The sequence below is a fragment of the Caretta caretta genome, chromosome 6 (genome assembly GCF_965140235.1).
Source record: "Caretta caretta isolate rCarCar2 chromosome 6, rCarCar1.hap1, whole genome shotgun sequence".
Taxonomy (NCBI): Eukaryota; Metazoa; Chordata; order Testudines; family Cheloniidae; genus Caretta; species Caretta caretta.
The window spans coordinates 121,314,497-121,336,577 of NC_134211.1; the positions used below are offsets into that span (position 1 = coordinate 121,314,497).

At 43.8% G+C, this 22,081-nt stretch overlaps 1 protein-coding gene across 5 annotated transcripts in view; it reads left to right on the forward strand.

Annotated features, from left to right (window-relative positions):
* SLC35F4 (solute carrier family 35 member F4) overlaps positions 1–22,081 on the forward strand; it is a 184,768-nt gene that overhangs the window by 135,597 nt on the left and 27,090 nt on the right. For 2 of the 5 annotated variants that reach the window (XM_048855213.2, XM_048855214.2), the window contains exons 2-3: positions 12,975–13,163; positions 17,206–17,503. In XM_048855213.2, coding sequence (XP_048711170.1) covers positions 12,975–13,163; positions 17,206–17,503 — 487 coding nt within the window. Of the gene's footprint in view, positions 1–12,974; positions 13,164–17,205; positions 17,504–22,081 lie in introns of those variants that run through there. The other 3 variants (XM_048855215.2, XM_048855216.2, XM_048855217.1) reach the window with 2 other exon arrangements.

Sequence of the window (22,081 nt, forward strand, 5' to 3'; positions counted from 1 at the left end):
GTTCAAAGCCGATTGCCCCACCAACCGTCCCATGAATTGCTCCGCTCTGCCAGCTGCCCCCAGGAGCCGCTCCAGCCGCCCCCACGAACTGCTCTGCTCAACCAGCCGCTCTGCTCTGCCAGCCATCCCATGAGCCGCTCCAGCCATCCCCACAAACTGCTCTACAATATATCTTCAGGCCCTCCCACTACTTAACACAACACTCAGTGATTTCAGCTCTCAGTAAGTTTAGCTCTTTTGTGATTTCAGCTTGTAGTAGTGGAGCCTCAGTGCTGGTGCACCATTGGCCCAAAGTGAATTCAGCTCAGCAGCCTGTAACTAGTCTCCTAATGGAATCAAAATTAGCTCTGATATTCCACAGTAGAGAGGAGGCAGTGCAATTAGAATGTAGGGCCCTCACCAGGGGGTCCCATACCATCAGGTATTACTACCTGTCCCCAGCCTCTCTCAATTCACTGAGTTTTGAAACCCATGTCTCTTGCCTAGCAACTGCTACTTAGTTGATGGCGAGTCCCTCCATCATAGCAAAAGGCCAAATACAGTTCCACTGTCCTTGATTCACATAATCAGGATAATAACAATTTATTCTTCCTGCCCCAATAACAGAGAAACTGGGGATCCCACAGAAGCCAAAGTGACCATTTGGGCAGCTATGGCTCATGCTAGGTGGCGTGAGTGTGCCTATGCAAATGAGATCAGCCCCTGAAGTTCTTTTCCACAACCCACCATGACTCGCCACCAGATGTCAGGGTAGAGCTCATCCTGACTCTGCTTACACATGAAATTGCAGAACTACTAACTGTGCTATGTAACCTATTGCTTAAATCAGCCTCTGTACCAGATGACTGGAAGATATCTCATGTAATGCTGATTTTTTAAAAGACTCCAGAGGTGAGCCTGGCAATTACAGACTCGCAAGCCTAACTTCAGGACCAGGCAAATTGGTTGAAACTATAGTAAAGAACAGAATTATCAGACACATAGATGAACATGATATGTTGGGGAAGAATTATGGCTCACCAATCTACTAGAATTCTTTGAGGGTCTCAGCAAGCATGTGGACAAGGGTGATCCGGTGGATATAGTGTACTTGGACTTTCAGAAAGCCTTTGACACGGTTCCTCACCAAAGGCTCTTAAGTAAAGTAAGTACCTCTCATGGATCCTTAACTAGTTAAAAGATAGGAAACAAAGGGTAGGAATAAGTGGTCCGTTTTCACAGTGGATAGAGGTAAATAGCTGGGTCCCCAAGGATCTGTAGTAGGACAAGTGCTGTTCAATATATTCATAAAAGATCTGGAAAAAGGGGATAACAGTGATGTGGCAAAGTATGCAGATGATACAAGAGTACTCAAAATAGTTAAGTCCAAAGTTGACAGCAAAGAGTTACAAAGGAGTCTCATAGAACTGGATGACTGGGCAACAAAATGGCAGACGAAATTCAATGTTGATAAATGCAAAGTAATGCACATTGGAAAACATAATCCCAACTATACGTATAAAATGATGGGATCTACATTAGCTGTTACCACTCAAAAAAGAGATCTTGGAGTCACTGTGGATAGTTCTCTGAAAACATCTCCTCACTGTGCAGCGGCAGTCAAAAAAGCTAATAGAATGTTGGGAATCATTAGGAAAGGGATACATAATAAGACAGAAGATATCTTAATGCCACTGCATAAATCCATGATTTGCCTACACCTTAAATACTGTGTGCAGTTCTGGATGCCCCATCTCAAAAAGGATACTTTATGGCATGGGGGCTATCCAATGACCAATTCTGCCAAGTTCTTTTGAAAATTCTGATAATAATTTGCACTTATTTAACACCCAGAATCAGAGAACCTCAAAGCACTTTATACAAGCAGGTGTGTATTATTATCCCTATTTTACAGAAGTGGTAGGTGCAGAGAGGTAAAGTGACTTGCCCAAGATCACACAGCAAGCTAGTTGTAGAGTCAGCGATAGAATGTAGGACACCTCACCCACAGTCCTCTGCTTTGAAATGAGACTACACTGCCTCCCCGTTCATTTCATAACAGAAACAGGAAGATATGTATAAATTGTAGGGGTTTCGTTGTTAATGATGTATAAAGTTGCAGTATTTTTGACTTCCAAATGAATGGCTGTTTGTGGCCGATGATAATTGGCGGGAATTGTGGATGGATGTCACTATTAAGGTGCAATAGAAAAATCTGCTTTTTGCTCACTCTTGATAATAGTGAAACGTGGCCTAGCAGAGAAATGCCACACTCCACCTTTGAGTAATTTGGTTTTAATTAAAATCTGCAAATCTTTTCTGGTTTTTTTTTTTGCTTAGGAAAAATAAATGATGTAACCTTTCCTTCCCCTTCAAAAGTGAAACCCCTCAAACCAAGCAAACCACTAATAAAAAGTGCATCACTCTGAAGGGAAATACATCTGTAACTGTCACACATTTTCCCCCATAAGTGTTCCTGGTGTCTCAGAAGTGGCCTATTCAGATATACTAACCAAGCTGTGGCATATTTAAATATACCAAGACTGAGCCAAGAGCAGACTTTTCTTTAATGAATAGAAGAGTAAAAGTAGGCATCAAATCAGTCTGCAAAAACTTACTGATGTTCCTCTTTGAAATTGCTCCTTTGTCACTATAACAAACACATGGGCCTGAATCAAAATGCTCGATCTGAACACACCCAAACATAGGGAAGGTTTGAACCTAGATCTGAACTTCATGGGCAAATCTTGTGTTCAGATACACCAATGTAAGTCCAGAGTGATTTGGCTGAGTTACTCTGGATTCATACCAATGTCACTGATGGGAGGATTTAGCCCTGTTTCTGATCCCTATCGCTATAACAGGATAAACCCCAGATCTGAACCACTCACAACTCTGACATTCAGTCCTCAGAATATGCTATCCTCAGTTTCCCTCAGAGCATTATAACTCAGAGTTTTTTGGGTTTCTTTGCCCGGGCCATGTATAGTCCATGGTTCCTTGGCCACAGAATTCACTTCTTCCTCTCTCTGTTGCTGCAGAATTATGCACCAGAATCTTAACTTTCATTTTAAAAAAATGTGTCTAGCCTTCCTGGTTGTGCAAATAACTCTGAAAGTGTAAACTGGAGTATAACCAACGCAGTGATGTCTTCCTGAGTCTGCAGACAGCCTGAAACGAGTTCTGTGATGTATGAGCTGCTGCTTTGGCTCAACAGGTGCTGCGAACTCTGACAGCAAAAGATTAAAATTGAAATGGCATTTCACTGCTAATCACTTTAGCAGAAACATCCAAATAATGTACTTATCCCCCTCAATCCAAAACTGCCTTCTACACCGCCCCGTGTGTCAAAACCCGCCAGCTATTTCTGTGATTTCTCTGACGTAAATAGTCTTTGTCAATACAAAGACAATGCTTTGGTGATGCAAAAGTCTGCGGCATATTGAAAACTGAAGATGTGGGAACAGTGTAAACTAAATGGATTTCAATACAGAATAAGTCAAACAGGGGCTATTCTATGGATGCATTATTAATTTTTATATTCAATTAATGGAAAACCTTAATTTTTAAATGTAATGGCGCTGCCATCGTTTCTTTTCCATCTTTTCTAGTCTGTTCCATCTGTGTGCAGCCCAATCCTGGGTCTTTTTCGTATAGTTTGGTCCAGGTTGCCACAGAGTACACACTAAATTATTTGTTTGGAACTGTTACCCGGGGTTCTTTCAACTCAAAACTCTTGGTAACTTTTACTCTGTGCGAGGTGGTGTCGGGAAATAAATCAGGGGCGACACGGCCGTCCGACCGATAGATGGCTGGCACAAACAGGACAACACAAGAGTGCTTTCACTTAAAGCTAAACTTTACTTAGTCTCAAGAACTTATACACACATCCGCAAGAGGTTAGTAAAACATCCCCAACCCTTGATAATTACCAAAGCTGAGCGTGGCTCTCGAGTGGCACAGTGGAAGCCCATCTGCCGCTGGGAAACACAAGATGCATCCAGAGAGAGAGAGTCCAGTCCTGAAGAGTCCCCCTTATTTATACATGACTAATAGAATGACATGTCCCTTAAAGAAAACTTGTTAAGCAAGCAGTTCCAATGAGCAAGCAAGAGGCTCCTTCTGATTATCGATTAACCAGGTGTGGGTTTTTCCAGAGTTTGCAGCCTTGAGGCCCCAATAGACATTCCTGGGGCACATCCTGCTCTTCTAAGATGCATGTATCAGCAACTTCAACACAAGTATTATCAGGAAGGATGCAGGGTCAAGCTGCCCTCCCTGTGGCACCCAAAAACCCCCTTCCCCTCCTGCCTTGGTTAAGCTAAGCCTGCTGACATGGCTAATTTACAGCCTGCTGACTTGGCTGCTTTTAGCAATAAGCCATAGTGGTTTCAGGCACTTTACTCATTTGCCAAAGTCTCCCCGTACAGAACCAATTGTGTAAAATGGTCCCTGCATATTTATTTACTTTCTGGATTATTGCAGTATTTTAGTTGTGAAGGACATGAGACTGCTTTGCAACATTTATGAATGCTATATGCTCCATATGTGTCTGTTTTAAGCGGGGTAACTGTATGAAAACATGGGGTTGATTCAAGGCCAGAAAGAGTATAATGGCTTCAGATAACTACCCATTGGCTAACACTTAAAACACCCTTCAGGGGCCATTTGCTTTGAGGTTCTACCTCCGACCACCTGCAGAGCTCACCAGCCTAGCTTGCCAAGGGAAAGGATCAAAAGTTGTAAACACAGGAGAAGCAAATGCCTGAGACAAAGGACTTCGGGGGGGGGGGGGGGGGAGGGGGGGATAAAAGTGACACTCTCAAGGGTAGGGATGGGCAGGTGTTGGAAGAGACAATGAAGAGAGTCTCTGCCAAGGGATGGCAAGCCTTTAGGTAAGGTAGGCATGTGTATAGACCGTTTCTTGTTTTAAAAACCTTTTGCTCTTTTGCTATCCTTTGTTCCTACTCTTAAGAGAAGGAAAAGTGCCTGGTCCCTGTATACGCTACTGGTCAGAGCTCCCAAAGGAAAGGCTTGCAGCTGGTGATGAACCCAGTCGGACCCGCTAGGTAAGCACAATTGATCCTCAGTGTACTATAGCCCGGGATCTGGTGGGGGAATCCCAGAATTCCATCCCAGGAGGCGCATGAGGCCTGAGGGCAAAGGCCAGTGCACTCGGGGAGACCAGAGAAGGAGGCACAGATGTAGCTAGCTCTGTAACCATGACACAGGTATCCTCAAATTCTAAGCAATAATAGGTGATTTTAGGCTGACCCGATATGTTTCTAGTGGCAGATACTCTTGAGGATGCTAGGGGAATTGAGTCAACCCATCCCACTGACCTACCTCGCCTTCCAGAATTGTTTTTGTAGCTGATTGGTACGGAAATGCTGCTCCATTTTTTACATAACACTTCTATTATTCCGAGTCTGCCTAGACTGGGGGAGGTTGGCAAGGACCCCTTTGTTCTAGTAGACACTGGAACATACTGTACTGAACTGACCTGCAGATGTGTCACAAAGACATTGTTATATTTAGTGCTTCAATGGATTTTGAAGCTAGAAGGGGAGCACTACAGTGCCAAACAGATCAATACCCATTTGCACAGTAATACAGACTCTTTCTACTAACTTTGGGTGTGATTCCTCCCTGGGCTTCCCACTTGCATTGGGAGGGGGTAAATTACTATACCCCTCTTCAGCGCTCAGTGAACATCATTGACTGGCATGTGGGGGGTGGGTGAAGCCATGACTCTGCCCACTCCGTCCTCACTTGTATCTGCTCCAGAGCTCTTACTTTCCCAATCCCTGTGTCCAGGGTCCTCAATCTGGGCATAGTCTATGTGGGTGCATCGGGGGCATAGAGGGGGGATTTATTCCCTCTTATTGTTGTAGCAGGGTACAATCTCTTAGATTTAAATTACATGCTCTTAGATTTAAGCACCTGGTGTAAGAGACCCATCCTGTAACTGTCACTCACATGAGCAATCCAATTAATTACATACTCATGTGAGTAAGGGACACAATTGAACTGAGCAGCAAGTTTTGGATTTACTGCTGTTCTTGGAAATTCATGAATGGCAGAATACGAAAGGAATCCACATAGGAACCAATCATCTAATTAAGATCATACATTAACCATTTGCTTACTTGAATAATCAAAGTAGAGCATGAAGTTATCCTCTTGCTAGCTCTATGCAGTCCCATGAAGTCACTTCCTGTTCTCCCGTGTATTATTTGTTAAACCCGCTTGTTGCTTTATGTATTGTCATAAAATTATATTATAAGCTTTTTGAGGTGGGAGAGGGGTCGTACTGCAAGAAATGCTGTCTTGGAGATTGGCCCCAATATCTATTATGATAAATTTTTAAAATAAATCACCAAATTCTGTGCAAAATACAGACTCATTCTAAACTGATGGTTCATGTAATGTAGGGTCATGGACCAGATTCATCCCTGGTGTTACTCTGCAATATTCTGATGAAGTCAGGTAAGGGTTTGGTACAACAGTAAATGACAGATTACGCAACAGTTGCCAGTAGCTTATGTAAAGTAATCATGTAAGAATGGATTTGCTAGGCAGATTGTGTGTACAATTACACTAACTCCATGTTCTCCTTTGAAAAACTGATTTTACCGAGTGAAACCAAAAGTCATTCAGAGGTGTGGAGGGGGAGCCGAACATGACAGAATACAGCTTTCTGCTTCACTGCTTGTCTCTATGAATCTCATCTCCTGTCCATAACCAACAGCATTTGCAACAGAGAGACCATGTCTAGGGAGAGAAATCACGTGGGTGTGGGAGGAAAAGCCTCGGAAAAGTCACTGAAACTACGCACAAGAATCCTGTTGCTTGGTTTAGAAATGGATCTGTCCCAGTGGGAGTGATAATTGACATGGTGGAATGTGAGGAGCTGTGATGGGAAGTGTGGGGGTTCTGAAGAGAGGAGCTGATGGTGGTATTCTGGTCAGGTGGATGGGGTAAAATGTAGCCTTCTGTGGGGGACGTAGAGTGTGAGGCACAGTGACGCAGTGTTACACAGATCTCAAATAATAGTTAGCAACGTCATTCAGTTCCTTGAACAGAATGATCCGCAGAAAAAGCGGAAAGGTTTGATATTGCATTCTGAGGAATAAGTGAAAATCCATTCACTTAGGGTTGAAGAGCCACCACTGGCCTAGCACTGGGCTGGGATTCAGCAGAAGTGGGTTTGATGACCAGCCACAGGCTCCCAGTGTATCCCTGGGCAGGTCACTTAATCTTACGGTACCTCAGTTCCCCATCTGTAAAATGGGAGTAATACTTCACAGGAGTGTTGCAAGGCTAAATCTGTTAATGATTGTAGGCACTCAGATACTACAGTGATGGCAGCCTGGGAAGTACCTAGACAGATTGGGCTCCATGCAGATGATAGGGGCTACATAAGCTGCTCTGTGCCAACACCAGCCCCGGGGACCCCTCTTGAAGTCACAGTTCCTTCCAGGCTCCTTGTAGTGCTTTCTTGGGGTGTGTTACCCCCCTGCCTCAGCAAGAGAGAGACGTGCTGGTGCTAAACTGAGTGACAGCTCTCAGACTGCTAACTACCCCAGACAAACTTCTCAGGACTCTGCGAGCCCTTACTTTGCCTTGCAGGTTAATACTTGGTGCACCCCCTGTTCCCTAATTTGCTAGAAGCGTTCCCTTGAAGAGTGCAGCCCCTGTCACTGGGCACTTTCAGTAATTTCCAAGTCTGCTGCTTCCAAAGAGACTGTATCCACACCAGCTTGCTTGATTCAACTGGGAAGGCATGTGTTACTTAATATCACAGCACTGAGATGACTTTATAGTAAAAGGAGAATAAGCTTATTAACAAAGAACAGAGATTCAAGTGAGTATTGAGTAAGAATAATGGAAACAATGATGGTTACAAATAAAACAGAAATATAACATGCTTCTAAGAGACTGATCATTACTTGTAACAGGCTAAAACCTTTGTCTAAGATAAGTTTCTAACCTAAAGCAACTGCTCAGTATCAACAGCCTTCAGGATTGGGATCAAACTCTCATGGATGCAAAAAGTGCTGTCCTTTTTGCTCCCTCAGTAATGGATAACCAAAAGGTTCTTGTCCCTTCTTATAGGCCAGCAAACCTTTGAAATGAACCCCTTTGAAGGGTACCCCTAGGATAAGCTCCTTGTTTCCTGCTGCTTTGTGTTCCGGTGTGCTTTGAAACCAGGCTGCATTCTCATCCTCCTGTTAACTTGTTTTTCCTGTTTACCTCAGATGCAAATGAGGTACTTCTATCATATTTGGCTTATCCTGATCAATGTACATCAGAGATCTAGGCAGAGGGGTAAATCAACATTCCTTTGTGTCTGGGAAAAACTTATCAACTCTGCCTGGTTACATAGTTTAAACATATTTTTAGTATGTACATTCAACTTCCTGACTGGCAGTCATACGCACATCACACAATGCTCATGATGACTAATCTGATATAAGCTTTCATTTGATACCTCACATGATGTTTTTAATCGGTAAATACTATGACAGCAATGTGTTAAGTGTAGTGAGTTTATCAGGCTTGCTAGGAAATTGCCATTCCATGACAGTGAACCCTTTGCCAGTTGGCTTTTAGGGTCTCTGAGGGTCACACTCTCCTTTTGCTCTGAGGAGAGGGTAAGTTGTTTCACCCTTCTTTGGGGCGCGGCTTACGTCCCACATTTACCTGGCCACCTCTGACAGCCTGTGCATGGGAGGGCAGAGCCATAACTTCACCCGGTTCTGCTCCCTCCGCACCCACTTGCTTGTCTAGGGTTGCATTGGGAAGGCCGGCCCTGCCCTTGCTGCATCCAGGAGCTGCCAAGCACAGATGGGTTCTTGCCGCATCCAGGAGCTGCCAGGCAGAGATGTGGCCAGACCCATCGGCTATCCTTCGATAGCCACATGTGACAATTCCTAGAAAGAGAGAAGAATATATATCTCTGTGGCAAATACTGCTCTTGTTAGTCTGGTGCAAATCCAGAGGGACTCCATGCATTTCTTTACACTGCCTGATAACGTACAACTGCTCTGTGAAGAAAATAAAGAATAGTAGCTTTGCAAGCTCTGCTTTTGGTTCTTCTATTGTAAGCCAGAGCTAACAAAGTGCATGTAGGCATCTGTGATCTGCAAAACAATATGTGAGCTTTCTTTACATGGTACTGCAATCTGTGATACGTTGTCCTTGCTGCTAATAAAATAGTAGGGTTAGATAAATTATCTGGAATATATCTGCTCACCTTCACTGTCAAAATATATCCTTGAAATATATTTAGAGCCTAAAATGGCATAGTCCAAAGCTTTCCAGCTCTAACAATAAACTATTGATTAATTGCTGTGCTACCTGATCGCTCTCGAAGATCAGGGAAGAATATTGCACTAACACAAGTAGTGTCTTCAAATTAAATATGGTTTCTTAATTGGCAATTTCAGTCTCAACTGCTTGAGGTTCTCAACACATGCAAAAAGATTGATGCCACACTATTATACAGCATATCAATAACCAGGAGCTGTGTGTGCGTGTATAAGAAAAAATGCTTTCTGCAGTTTTCGTTGCAAATACTCCACTAAGCTCCTGCTGAGGCTAATCCTGATGCTTTATCCAGCACTAGATCTGGATTTATGGATTGGGATGCGACCTGTCTCTCCTAATTGTCTGCAATCTCTTTGGGATACATATTTCTATATTATCCTCATTTTATCATTGATATGTAAAGGCCAAGAAGTACATTTTCAAAAGTGACTGGTGATTTGGGGTGAGCCATCTTAAAGGCTGATTTTCAGAGGGTGGGTGCTCAGCATGTTCTGAAAATAAGGCTCTTTTAAGGTGCCTCAATGTGGGACCCCCAAAATAACTAGTGACTTTTTGAAAATTTTGGCCTAAACGTATTGATCATTTTAGCCCCTGGGATTTCAGACTGTGGATGTTGCAAGTACCATTTGTCAATTGTAGAGTAAGGCATTGTGCTGTGTTGTATGAGGGAAATGTTCCAGATCCGTCACAATACTTAGCACGTATGTTGTGCTTTTCATCATCATCAAAGAGCTTTACAAACTTTTCCTAACCCTTATGGGGTAGATAATATTATCCCCCTTTACGAGGCAGGGAAATATGAGGAAGACCACAGAGAGACTGGCTGTAAAGTCAAGATTACAATGTTGATAAATTGTAGTCAATTGCTTGACCACACTTTGATTCATTATGAAATATGTTCAGGAGACCAAATAACCAATATTGGTCTGGTTTACTGCTGTAAGCCAATAGTAATACAGTACAGGATAAAGGTTCAATACCACATGAGTCTCTGGGAAGCTGTCTCATGCAGTGTTGTTACATTCACCTTACATAGAAGGTGTGCTCTCATAGTTACGCATTTCAGCTAGGAGTATTTATAGGATGATTTTACCAGTTACAAAACTCATAAGAACATAAGAGCAGCCATATTGGGTCAGACCAATGGTCCATCTAGCCCAGTATCCTGTCTTCCAACAGTGGCTAGTACCAGGTGCTTCAGAGGGAATGAACAGAACAGGCAGGCATCGAGTGATCCATCCACTGTTGTCCACTCCCAGCTTCTGGCAAACAGAGGCTAGGAACACTCAGAGCATGGGGTTGCATCGCTACCCACCTGACTTGAGGTCTCAGGCGTAGCCCTTGTGTTGAACTTCTGCACTGGGGTGAATTTCTCACAGAGAGAACACGGATATCCAAACTTGGAGAAAGAGAAGGCTGGCTGATAACAACTTTGAGGCAAAAAGAAAAGGAGTACTTGTGGCACCTTAGAGACTAACCAATTTATTTGAGCATGAGCTTTCGTGAGCTACAGCTCACTTCATCGGATGCATACCGTGGAAACTGCAGCAGACTTTATATACACAAATCTTGGATTTGTGCAGGAAATGGCCCAACTTGATTATCATGCACATTGTGTAAAGAGTTGTCACTTTGGATGGGCTATCACCAGCAGGAGAGTGAATTTGTGTGGGGGGGTGGAGGGTGAGAAAACCTGGATTTGTGCTGGAAATGGCCCAACCTGATGATCATTTTAGATAAGCTATTACCAGCAGGACAGTGGGGTGGGAGGAGGTATTGTTTCATATTCTCTGTGTGTATATAAAGTCTGCTGCAGTTTCCACGGTATGCATCCGATGAAGTGAGCTGTAGCTCACGAAAGCTCATGCTCAAATAAATTGGTTAGTCTCTAAGGTGCCACAAGTACTCCTTTTCTTTTTGCGAATACAGACTAACACGGCTGTTACTCTGAAACTTTGAGGCAGATCATCCTCAAAGGTTTAGCTGGTGGTTCTGACTACTGTCTACCTAATATAGAGGAACTGAACTGACAGGATCTGGATAATGAAAGTTGCATCTGTTGGAGAGAATGTTCTTCTGTATAATGACAAGACCATACCTACAAAACATAATTATTAGCCCTGCTTGTATCTTCCACTATGTTGTACGTGGTGATAGTAGAGCAAACGTGACTTCAGATTTGCAAATGGGAAAGAACATACAACACCCATCCCACCTTCCCAGAGAAGGATGTAACTTGTTTCATGGGCTCCATCAGACACGTTCCTCTGTGTCTATATGCCCTGGTGCCATTGTTTGGCATGGAATTACCTGCACTCACAAAAAGCCCAAGTGTTGCTTGTTGGTTGTGTAAAGAAGGAATAATCATTCTGTTAGTCTGCTATATCGTTGCACAGTTGGCATCTTATAAGCAGGGTTTATATTCAGTTACTTTGGAAAACAGATTTGATTGGCATGCCAAGGTCAGTAGAGTCATGGCAAAGCCAGCAATTGCCAGTGTAGGTATAAATAACACCACAGGTTTGGGTGATAAAGTTACCTATTGAAAATCCAGCTGCTAGGGGAGGGGATAGGCAGCCACAATTAATTTCCAAATCATGTCTTACATTTCTTTCCCTATTCCATGTGATCTTGACTTAGTGACTGATGTGCTGCTTGTGTGCTGACAGATTAAATAAGCCCCCAGCCTCAAATAAATCTGTGAATCTGTGCAAGACATTCATCACATGGAAGAGAAGAGCCAGGCTTAGTTGGCCAGGTTCAGACCATTATGCTGATGTGTCCATTCTCCTCTGTCATCTGCTGGTTCTTCATTCACTCCTGCAAGTTCTCGCTCAAAGAACATGGTGTCTTCCTCAGCAGCAAAATTTATATCAACCTAACATCTGGTTGATTCCAGCCATGTATTTCTGGGTTCTGGATCTTACCTGCTGCCTTCCACCTCTTCTCCAGCCTCCTAGGGATAGGCACCTATTCCGCCTTGGTGTTGTTTCCATCGAGCAGAAGGAGAAAAGACAACTTCTCTGAAGACCTGAGGTGCCGATGTGGCTAGCCAGAAAGCATTTCAGCACCCTAACTGGGTCTGAAGTCATAAAGCAGACTCCTTCCAGTGATAGAAAGAACAGTTGTCCTGGTTTCAGACGGTTATCACTGGCTTCTGTTTCTATACAACCATCAAGGACTTCAAGTATCAATGGTGAGACACTCTGCAGGATGTAACAAAGAGGAAACTTTCCTCTTGTAAGGCTGTCCTTGGTGACACCAGGGGAGGATCATTCCAAGAAAATCCCTTCCCATGCCATGAGGAAATGGTGTCCTCCACTCTTGCTTGTTTCAGTGTCAGTGGTCAGGAAGGGTCCACGTGAGTACAAATGCCTCTTTGATTGTTCAAACCAAATGGATGACGCATGGTAGCTAAAAATGTGTTTCAGTTTAGGTCTCTAATTCCTTCAGGAAAAACAGTTAATCATCGTAGGGAGCTTCTGTGTATGGGAGGGGGAAGCTAATTCATTTTTGGCCAGCGGGGGCTTTGATTATTGCTGTGTGCACCCCTCCCCCATGAGTCATTTGTATGCATTTCACTGTCAAGATGTTTGAAATCCCACAGCACCTTGTCCTCAAGGGCACTTACAGTCAAACTTATGCAAACTCTTTCTTCTCAGGTGTCTCCCGATCATCTGTCACCCGATGCAAGCCAGGAGCCAACTGCCCCAGCACACGCAGTGGCATCAGTAGGCAGCTCTCCCCTTTATCTGTTGCGGAAGATTCTGCTGCTCCCATTCTTGAGCTGCAGAGTCGAAGCCCCTCTGGAATTTGCCGGCACAGCAGAGTCGAGAGGCAGATCAGATCAGGTAGGCACAATAGCCGCATATCTGGCAAGGCGATATGCCTGCAAAAGGCTGCTTTCGTCTGTCTTGGAAGGATGCCGTGGTTGGTGCAATGTCAGAAAGCATTGACATGGTTTCCTGTGCCATGAACAACACAGCCACACGAAAGCCATTCCTTTGTCTATGGAAAATTGGGGTTTGGAGGGATTGAAGAGTGGAGGGGGAAAAGAGGCATGGTCCCTAATAGGAATATATGCTTTAGTATCTGAGAAGTTGGATGTATAAGCCCAATAGCCATGGAAGACCTTTAAAGGATGATAAATAATAACACACCATTAGTTTTACAAAGTGGTGTTTCCTCAGCTTCAGCCAGGCCAGAGCCCAGGGACCCTTAAAAGCCAGCTCTATTCCTTCTCAAAGCCACTGGCCCTCTCACCCCAGACCATGGATGTTCTGAAGAGGAGGAAGAGAAAGAGCAAGAGGTGGAACGATATCTAGGCAAGACCATCAACCCCAGCTCAGATCACCAGTCAGCTGCTGAGGAAGGCATCAGGGCTCACCGCGGGATGTAGCCTCCCCCTTTACTGCAGCAGTGTAGCCCAAGTGAACCTGTAGGTATGGTGCTGCCTCTCGTTTCTCCATCAGCAGATCAACCTGGGCACTGGTGGCTCCTTCATCCGTGTGGGTGGGATGGACACAACTATGATGCATTGGCCTGAGGCAGAGTTTTCAAGTCTGCTGAATTCTTCTAGCAGGAGGAGAGCAGTTGGGACTGAAATAGCATCATTGCCCAAGCTCCTTGGGAAAACCCTGGAGTCAAAGTGGCAAGAGGAGGAGGAGGCGGTGGAGGCTGAATCTCCCAAACACATTGAGAATGTGGGAGTTGAGTCTCCTTTTCTGTCTCTCCATTGCCCAAACTCTGAGAAGAGGCAGCCATTTCTAGTGTCCCAATCAGCTGGGTGAACTGAGGGAGCTAGTAGTCCTGTAGAAAGAAAGTATACGAGTTGCAGAGAGAACTGCTGGGTATCCTGGAGAAATATCTGAGATACCCTGAGACAACAGTGAATAGCATGCAAGAAGGATCATACCCAAGACACTAGAGACCTGATTCTGATCTCACTTATACTGGTGATCATTCAAGCCAACACCTGTGTGAAACCAAAATCAGAATCAATCCTGAGTTCCCTAAGGAAGGACCTTGGTCCCTCTGAGGAGTGGTAGCTCCCTGACCTGATTCTCCTTGAACTTGGCACCCTATCACGTTTGACTGCATCCCTTTTCAGTTCTGGGCATCCCTTTCTAAGGAATAAGATCGAGCAAGGTTGTCTTGGGAAAGTACTGTAGCTAGACAGGGACAATATAGGTCCACATGAGGAGTAGTCACAAAGAAAGCATAGTGACCTAAATTTCAGGTCTACAAGATGGATGGCGGACACTGATGCATGTAGAAGAGCAGCCTGTGCATTATGCTGTTTCACGTACCATTCCTTTGCAAGACCCCTTTTGTTACCATACTGCCATTCAGCCATCATAAGCAAAGACTATGTTAAACGAAAAGTTAAACACAGAATGTATGGGGTTTTCTGGTCACTAGCTGCCTTCCAATACCGTGTTCCTCCGGCCACAGTGTCTTATCAGTTCTGTTCCTTTTCCTCTGCGCTTCTTGGATCCCCGAATTTGTTTCCATGCCCATGACAGGTGATGGTTATTGCTATGTTGCTGATTGGATTAATTGCAGACACAGAAGAGCGCTGCCATCTTGGTGGTTGTGAAAAGTTATTTACTGGTTGCTTTGACTGATGTGTTTGTTTATTTTGTGGTAGCTCACATTGGTTCTGTTTCCCTGCCCAGGCCTGGCTCCACCCTGATGACCAGTAGAAATGGAATCTTTGGAAATTTCCTACCCGTTTAGTATGGATTTATTTATGCCCATTATACCTGTAGGCCACCCTCTTGGAATCCAGGCCGCAGGCTCGTTATTCAGAATCGTTAGTTTTTTTTTTATCTTTGCTGGTGGATGAGACTTTTGAAGAGCTTAAGTGATTTTGGAGCAGAAATCCCATGGACTTTTGAAGGAACTTATGCTACTTCCCCTATTCCACCATATAAGATTAATCAGACTGGAGGCTCATGTACCTTTTTGAACCAAGCAAGAACTCACAAGGAGTGTATGTTTCTCTTGTTTTCAATAACATCCACATCTGCGGCTGCAAAATCCAAACCAAATGCTAATGATAGCTTCGTGCACAGTTATAGTAATTACATAGTTGTTTGGTAATTGGAAAATGTAGGGCCCGTGCAAAGGTGTTTTAGCTTTCTATTATTCTGTGATTACTGTAACTGTTAGATCAATGAGAGTTAATTGCTTCGTAGTTCTGCATTGCAGGTAACCCCACGTGTGAATATTACATAACATGTTCTGTGCAGGCATCTCTGGTTTGCAAACAAACTATAATTTACCTTTCAGTAGTAGCGGTCAGTCATTATTAGTATGACTAAAATATCATGCTCTCGCTCCTGCCCCCCATCAGTTGAAGAGAATGTTAAACTGACTGCATTTTGTAAAAGCTATCTTTTCAAAGCACTTTCTAATTATTCTCTGCATGTTATTAATAGACCTTTAATTTGATTTGAACTCTTTTTTTCACTGTTAAACGGAACAGCTAAATAGCTGTCACTTTGGGCATGAACAAGGCTCGGCCGTCTCTGTCTCTCGTGCTGTTTGCTGGAATGGCTGCAGCGTTGTGTTTCTGTAACTTAACTCTTTTATGAGGTTAGATTGTTGGCCTATTGCTCAACCCCCAACCTGGAGGTCCAGTGGGACTTGGAGTGGGCGGGCCTAGTCCCTATCCTTTGACCTCTCTGGTTTGGGTGGCCCAACGAGGAGTTAAAACTCCTGCTGGTGTACCTCCTTACCATCTATATTCAAAAAACAGGCCACTGCACAGTTGCAAAATGCACTGTTTCCTCATTATAAAGTTCTTGGTTATAGTGCATTCTCTGATATAATTAAAAGAAACACTTCCGAGATCAAATTCACCCTGATGTACCTCTACTAACTTGGTCCACTACGTTTACATAATGTTAATCCTATATCAAAAGCAACTGCATCAAAGGGAAGTCAAGCTTTGGTCTGAAATCCTGCCTTTCTCACATGTTGTTATGTTGACCTGCTCTATAACAGAACTCATGATGTAGCCTGTCTTCACAGCTGGTGTATAGTTCCTATTCACATTAATAAACAAATGGATCCCCACAATATATAATGTTATACGCTGGTCAAACCTATCGACAGTAAAAACGTGTAGTTAAGGTAGCTGTTGTTCATGTGGAGTAGCTACTTGTAGTGATTTTTAACATTAACCCCTTTATTCCTGAAACCAAACCACCATGCTACATTCTCATGTAGTAAGATAGGCTGACTATTCTACTGGCACATCAGACCAAGGAGCAAAATTAATCAACTGTTTCACCATTTCCACAGTAACTAGAGTATGGAATGATCACAATCTATTTCTTCTTTGTTTCTATCTACTGATTTTATTACCAAGATCTACTTTTGTTCCATTTCCATTTTTAACTGTACAGCTGCAAATCTGTCTCATTCTATGTGATGAACTTTAAAAGGAAATGACCAAACTATTTTTTCCCTAAGCTTGTAAATAAAAATATGCTTTCTGAGTCAAGACCTTTGAATTGTAAAGGCTTGTTCCTAGTTTCAGATCTATGGGCTTACATAGTAAACATACAGTTTTTGGTTTTGTAACATAGTTGGCCTTAAGAGAGGGATACAGCTGTACGCTACAGGCTTGACTGACAAAAGAAGGCCTCGAAACAGTGGCTGGTATCTTGTGCCACTGTAATTTGGTTGTACTTTGTTCCCATCACCTTGAAATTGCAGTTGTTTTATTACTGAAGTACTTCTTTGCAGCATTCCAAGTGTTTGTCTGGGGGGCATTGTGTTTGGTCCAGGGGGATGAGGTGCTAAAGAAACCGATACTATAGCAGAAATTATGAATTCCTTGAAATGGATCCATTTTGCCTGTAACTCTCCTCTTTTTTTCAGGAGAAGAAGGGACACAAACCCATACCGAGAACAACAGCCAAGAAAACCAATCACAGACCCGGTGTCAATCTTGCACATCTACATTTCTTAAGGTTGTCTGGGGATTTCTAATAATCTTATCAGTCTCATCCTCTTGGGTTGGAACCACACAGATTGTGAAAATCACATATAAGAACTTTGACTATCCATTTTTCATGACTTGGTTTTCAACAAACTGGAACATTATGTTTTTCCCCGTTTATTATTCTGGGCACCTTGCAACTGCACAGGAAAAGCAGTCTCCAATCAAAAAATTCAGGTAGGTTTTATTGTGACACTGTTGCTTTAAGCATCTCCATAACTGTTGACTCAAATGACAGCTGTTTTCTTCGACTCTAGTTATATAGTTTGCTTTTTGGTGTGATGGGGCAGAATAAAGATCACACTTTATTTTAAGGTCCCAGTCATATATAGTTTATTAGAAGTTAATAGATTATTTACATATGCTTGAATAAATGGTTAATTTTTATAGATTGTTATTGAGTTCAACAGGTCAATTGGTTGCTTATAACCATGGATTACAAACATGGATTATACCTTGTATTGATGTGCTTATAGCCATGTATAGCAGATACTATTTGCACCTGTAATATACAACCTTAGTATAAAGTCTGACCAGAATAAATCAGAGCTGGCCAAGATGAAGCTCAAAGCTGGGGAGATGGAAGACTGTGGCTTGTCTTAAGGGCCCCTGTAGGTGGAATAATGGTATGAAAACCATTTCCGCATGCCCCTGTGTAGGCTTTCCACATATCAGGCCACAGTCTGCCTTGAGGGGAGTAGGGAGATGGCTTTCATCCCCTTTCCATAAAGGCTGCTTCCCCCCATGCTGGGAGACCCAGAGAAGGAATTGTGAGTTATAGAGTCACACTTCCCTCCCTAGTCTGCACTTTGCACAAAGCAGCTACACACTGCACTTTGCTATGGGCTGAGAGCAAACTCAGTCTGAAGTGAAGAAATGCTGGGAGCATAATTGCAGTTATAATGTTAGGTTATATGGACAGTGACATACACATCTAGGGTTGCCACCCATCCTGTTTTCACCCAGACAGTCTGGGTTTCGGCTTGTCTGTCTTGGTGCCATTTGACAAGCCCTGATGTCCCTTTTTTTTTCAATCTGGGAAGGAAGAGGTGGAGAAGGGGATGAAGCCTTGGGAGAAGAGGTGGAGAGGAGGTGGAGTTTCAGGGGGAGAGGCAGGGTTTTGGGGGACGTGGCAGAGAAGGAGCGGGGTCTCGAGGGAAGAGGCGGAGCAGGGGTGGGGCCTGGGTGGAAGAGGCAGAGGAGGGGCAGGGTCTTGAAGGAAAAGGCGGAGGAGGGGTGGAGTCTTGTGGGGAAGAGGCAGAGCAGGGGGTGAGGCCTCGGGAGTCTGGCTACCAGTCATTAGAAAGGTGCAACCCTCTACACATCCCTGTTCCTCTCCAGTAGCCAGCTTGCAATTGCTCCAGGGACTGCAACTTGAATTCAACTCACCAGAGGTAAAACATCTTGCCAAAGCAATCACAGGGCAATTTTAAACAAGGGCCAGATTCAGATACTCTTACTCTTACTTGGTAACACCTTGCTCTGCAAGCAACCCCACTGGTTTCAACAGTGTCTGTGAAGTAAGGTATTAGTAAACATATGGGTATCAGATTCTGGTCTGGACTCCTTACTGAGGGTGGAGTGATACTTCCATTGAGAACACTAAGAGTTTTAACAGCAGCAGGATTGGGGCCAATGGGCCAAATCCCTCACTCTGATGCTCTTGTAGGGATCCTAGGTCTGAAGTTGGACTTAAATTATTATTTACATCATATCAGACCATCTAAAATTGGACAGTTGCACTTAATTAATTGCTGCTTCAAAGATCACAGTGGTTTGTGCAAGAACGATCCCTTCATCCTGGTTCTTCCTAAACTGTGATGGTTTGTGAGAACACCAACCACTATCCGCTTGGCTTCTGCGTGTGAGGCCAGGAAGGAGAGCGTAGCCCAATACTAGTAAATATAGAACAAATGAATGAGCATCAGGATGAATGCTTTGCTATTATCTGTGTGAACAAATCGTTTCTGTGTGTAAATCAGTTAATCATCTGATTATACATCCACCACAACAAAAATCTGAGAATAACCATTTGTGCAGCCTGCAAATTACTGTATTATTAAGAAAGAACCACCTCCCCTCTACCAGTTCATACAACCTATAATCACTAAAACATGTATGCCCTGTACTATGCCCTTGGACAGTGTAAAACAGTGTTTTACAATTTTATTTGAATTAATGCACTCTCTGGGCCTGATCTAAAACCCATTGAGGTCAATGGGCCAGGCCCTGAAAAGGAAGATTCTGCTTTGGTTGATGTTGACTGGAAGTATAATACTATCAGCTGAATGTAGACTGTGTGGGCCTGATCCTGGAAGCTGAGGAGCATCTCCTGCTGAGTATCCTGAGAGCAGAGAGTGCTGGGCACCTTGAGGGATCCATCGCCCCGGGCCATATGTCTGGTGCAGTGGGGTTTCAACGTATTCTTATCCAAATTACAGGGATTTTATTGTCAGCTCCTCCCCACCCCCACAATGGCTTCCAGGGATCTCTCTCTCATGGAATACCGAAATGTAACTAGGACATTCTGAGAGCTTTGACCCACACTCACAAAAGGCCCCTGGATTTAAAAAAACCCAACAACACAAACCTTTAGAGTCCAATTGTCAAAGTTGGATGTATGTATTTGCGCGCATATGGGAATTTTATGCACACAAATATCAGATAAGCAAATGCAAATCAAGTATTTGAGCGTGTACAAATGGCAAGTTAGGTGCCAGGGCTAATGTGTATGAGTGTTTGCTAGTAGAAAATCAGAATTTGCCAACAGATATTATGTAGCTCCCAGAGTATTTCCAATTCTAGGTATATGGTGAAATTGTGGTATTTCAGGCTCCAGTGTGTGTGTGGGTGGGGGGTATCTGTTGGCAAATGATGACTTTGTAATAGTGGCCAGTGTATCTGATTTGCACAGGCACATCAGGGAATTAGGTAGTATTATTATTTGGGTTCATATATTAGGTGAACCCAAATCTATCTATGTAATTGGGAACGTCCAGGTGTGAAAAATCATCCCATAATACTATCCAAACTTATCCTTGTCTCTTGAGATTTTTTGTTTTTCTGATTATTACCATCCTAAAACATCATTTATTGTTTTTAAAATGTATTTATGGTTATTACTTTTGTGCTTTAAGCATTTTCCCTGTTAACAAGTCCTCACTTTCATTTTCTACCATTTGCTATTTCCTTTGCTGGCTTTAGTTTTGTGAAATAGATCATTTGTTTCAGTCAAGTCTGGCCCATGCTTACCCCTAGGCTAGTAGTATGTGTGTGGTGTTGTTTTTTTATTTCTGTAGGACAGAGTGATTCACTGGTGGCTTAAAGAGGCATGAAATTTTGTCCTATAGGTTCTGCAACAGACCATAACAAATTATGCCTATAACATCTCCACTATGGCAGTAATAATGTCCTCTCCTTTCGAAATATCACCCCAGCCTATCAAAGCCAAACAGAGCCTTTGTTGCTTCTTTTGCATTTAAAAAAAAGTCCTGTTAGTCAGGACAAAAGTCTTGGTTTTCAGCTTTGGGTTTGCTGGATTATGAAGGTTAAAGTCTTTGAAACTGGTTTGAAACTCTTACCACTTACCCTTGAGATTCTGTTTTTTAGTCTCAAAAGTGACTCACTGTTGCAACCGGTCCCCTGAATTTCAATTTGCAATTTTAGCCTTCTTAAGGTAGAGTATTTTAATACAACTCCTGCCGTTTTCCTCCTGGTTGTAGATTAAGCGTAAGCACCTGCCAGAGAGCCTGAATTGTGAGGGAAGCATGAAGCCCGAACTCTTTACGAAGGGCGAGTAATGAAATGTTGTGGACCTCACAGGGAAAGCGGTTCCCCCTTAAAAAGTCAGCCTTTGCCAATAGTCTACCCACAGTGGTATGTGTAGTTGTTCCCTGGAAATAGTTGGATGGCATCTCACATACCACTGAGTAAGGGCTGGTACCAAGTGGTGGTTCCCTAATGGTGGGCACAGTAGGATCTAGAGTGCGTTCCCTCAAGCACTCAATCCAGAATACCTACTGCACCTAGGAGTCCAGGGAAAGCCAGCAGGTGCTGAGTAGCATTGAGGCCCTGAGGACAAACGTTGTTTATGGCTGCGGGTGCCAGCAAGAGACGACTTCGCTGGGAAGTATTGAATTTCTAGTGACAAGCAGAAGCAGAGCTCCGACTAAATGTGGTTTGTCACTCTGGCCCTCTTGCCCCTGCACTCCCCACAGTAGCTCAGCCAGATTTCCCCAGTCCCCTTGGGAATTACACTGCTAAATACAAATCCTTACTTCAGAGGACATTTAAGATGAGGGACCAGATTCAGCCCTGGGGTGCCTGGTTCAGCCCCCAAAGTGGCAGGGGCTGGCCCAAGAGAAGGCAAGAACCAAGCCAGCTAAGAGAGGTACTAATTCAGTGCTTCTCCTGGAGGGGCTCTTATGGAGCTGCCTTCCCTATGTGGGACCCGCTGGGGTGAATCCGGCCTGAAGGCTGCACACCAAATGACCTTTCCCCTTTCTCTGTGCTCCAATTCTTGGGCAAACAAATGTAGCCTGCAGTCAGTGATTTTTGTGATTCAGAAGGTGTCACTTTTCCCTCAGTGTCAGTGCCCTGGAATCAGTGGTGGATTAGCCACTGGGCCAATGGGGTCATGCCTAGGGGCCCCGGCCAAGTGGGGGCCCCCATGCCCCGACCTGCCGACCCCATTTCCCCAGCAGGAGCACTGAGGGGGAGGAGGGGACTGCAGGAGGAAGGGGTGGGGAGGGGCCC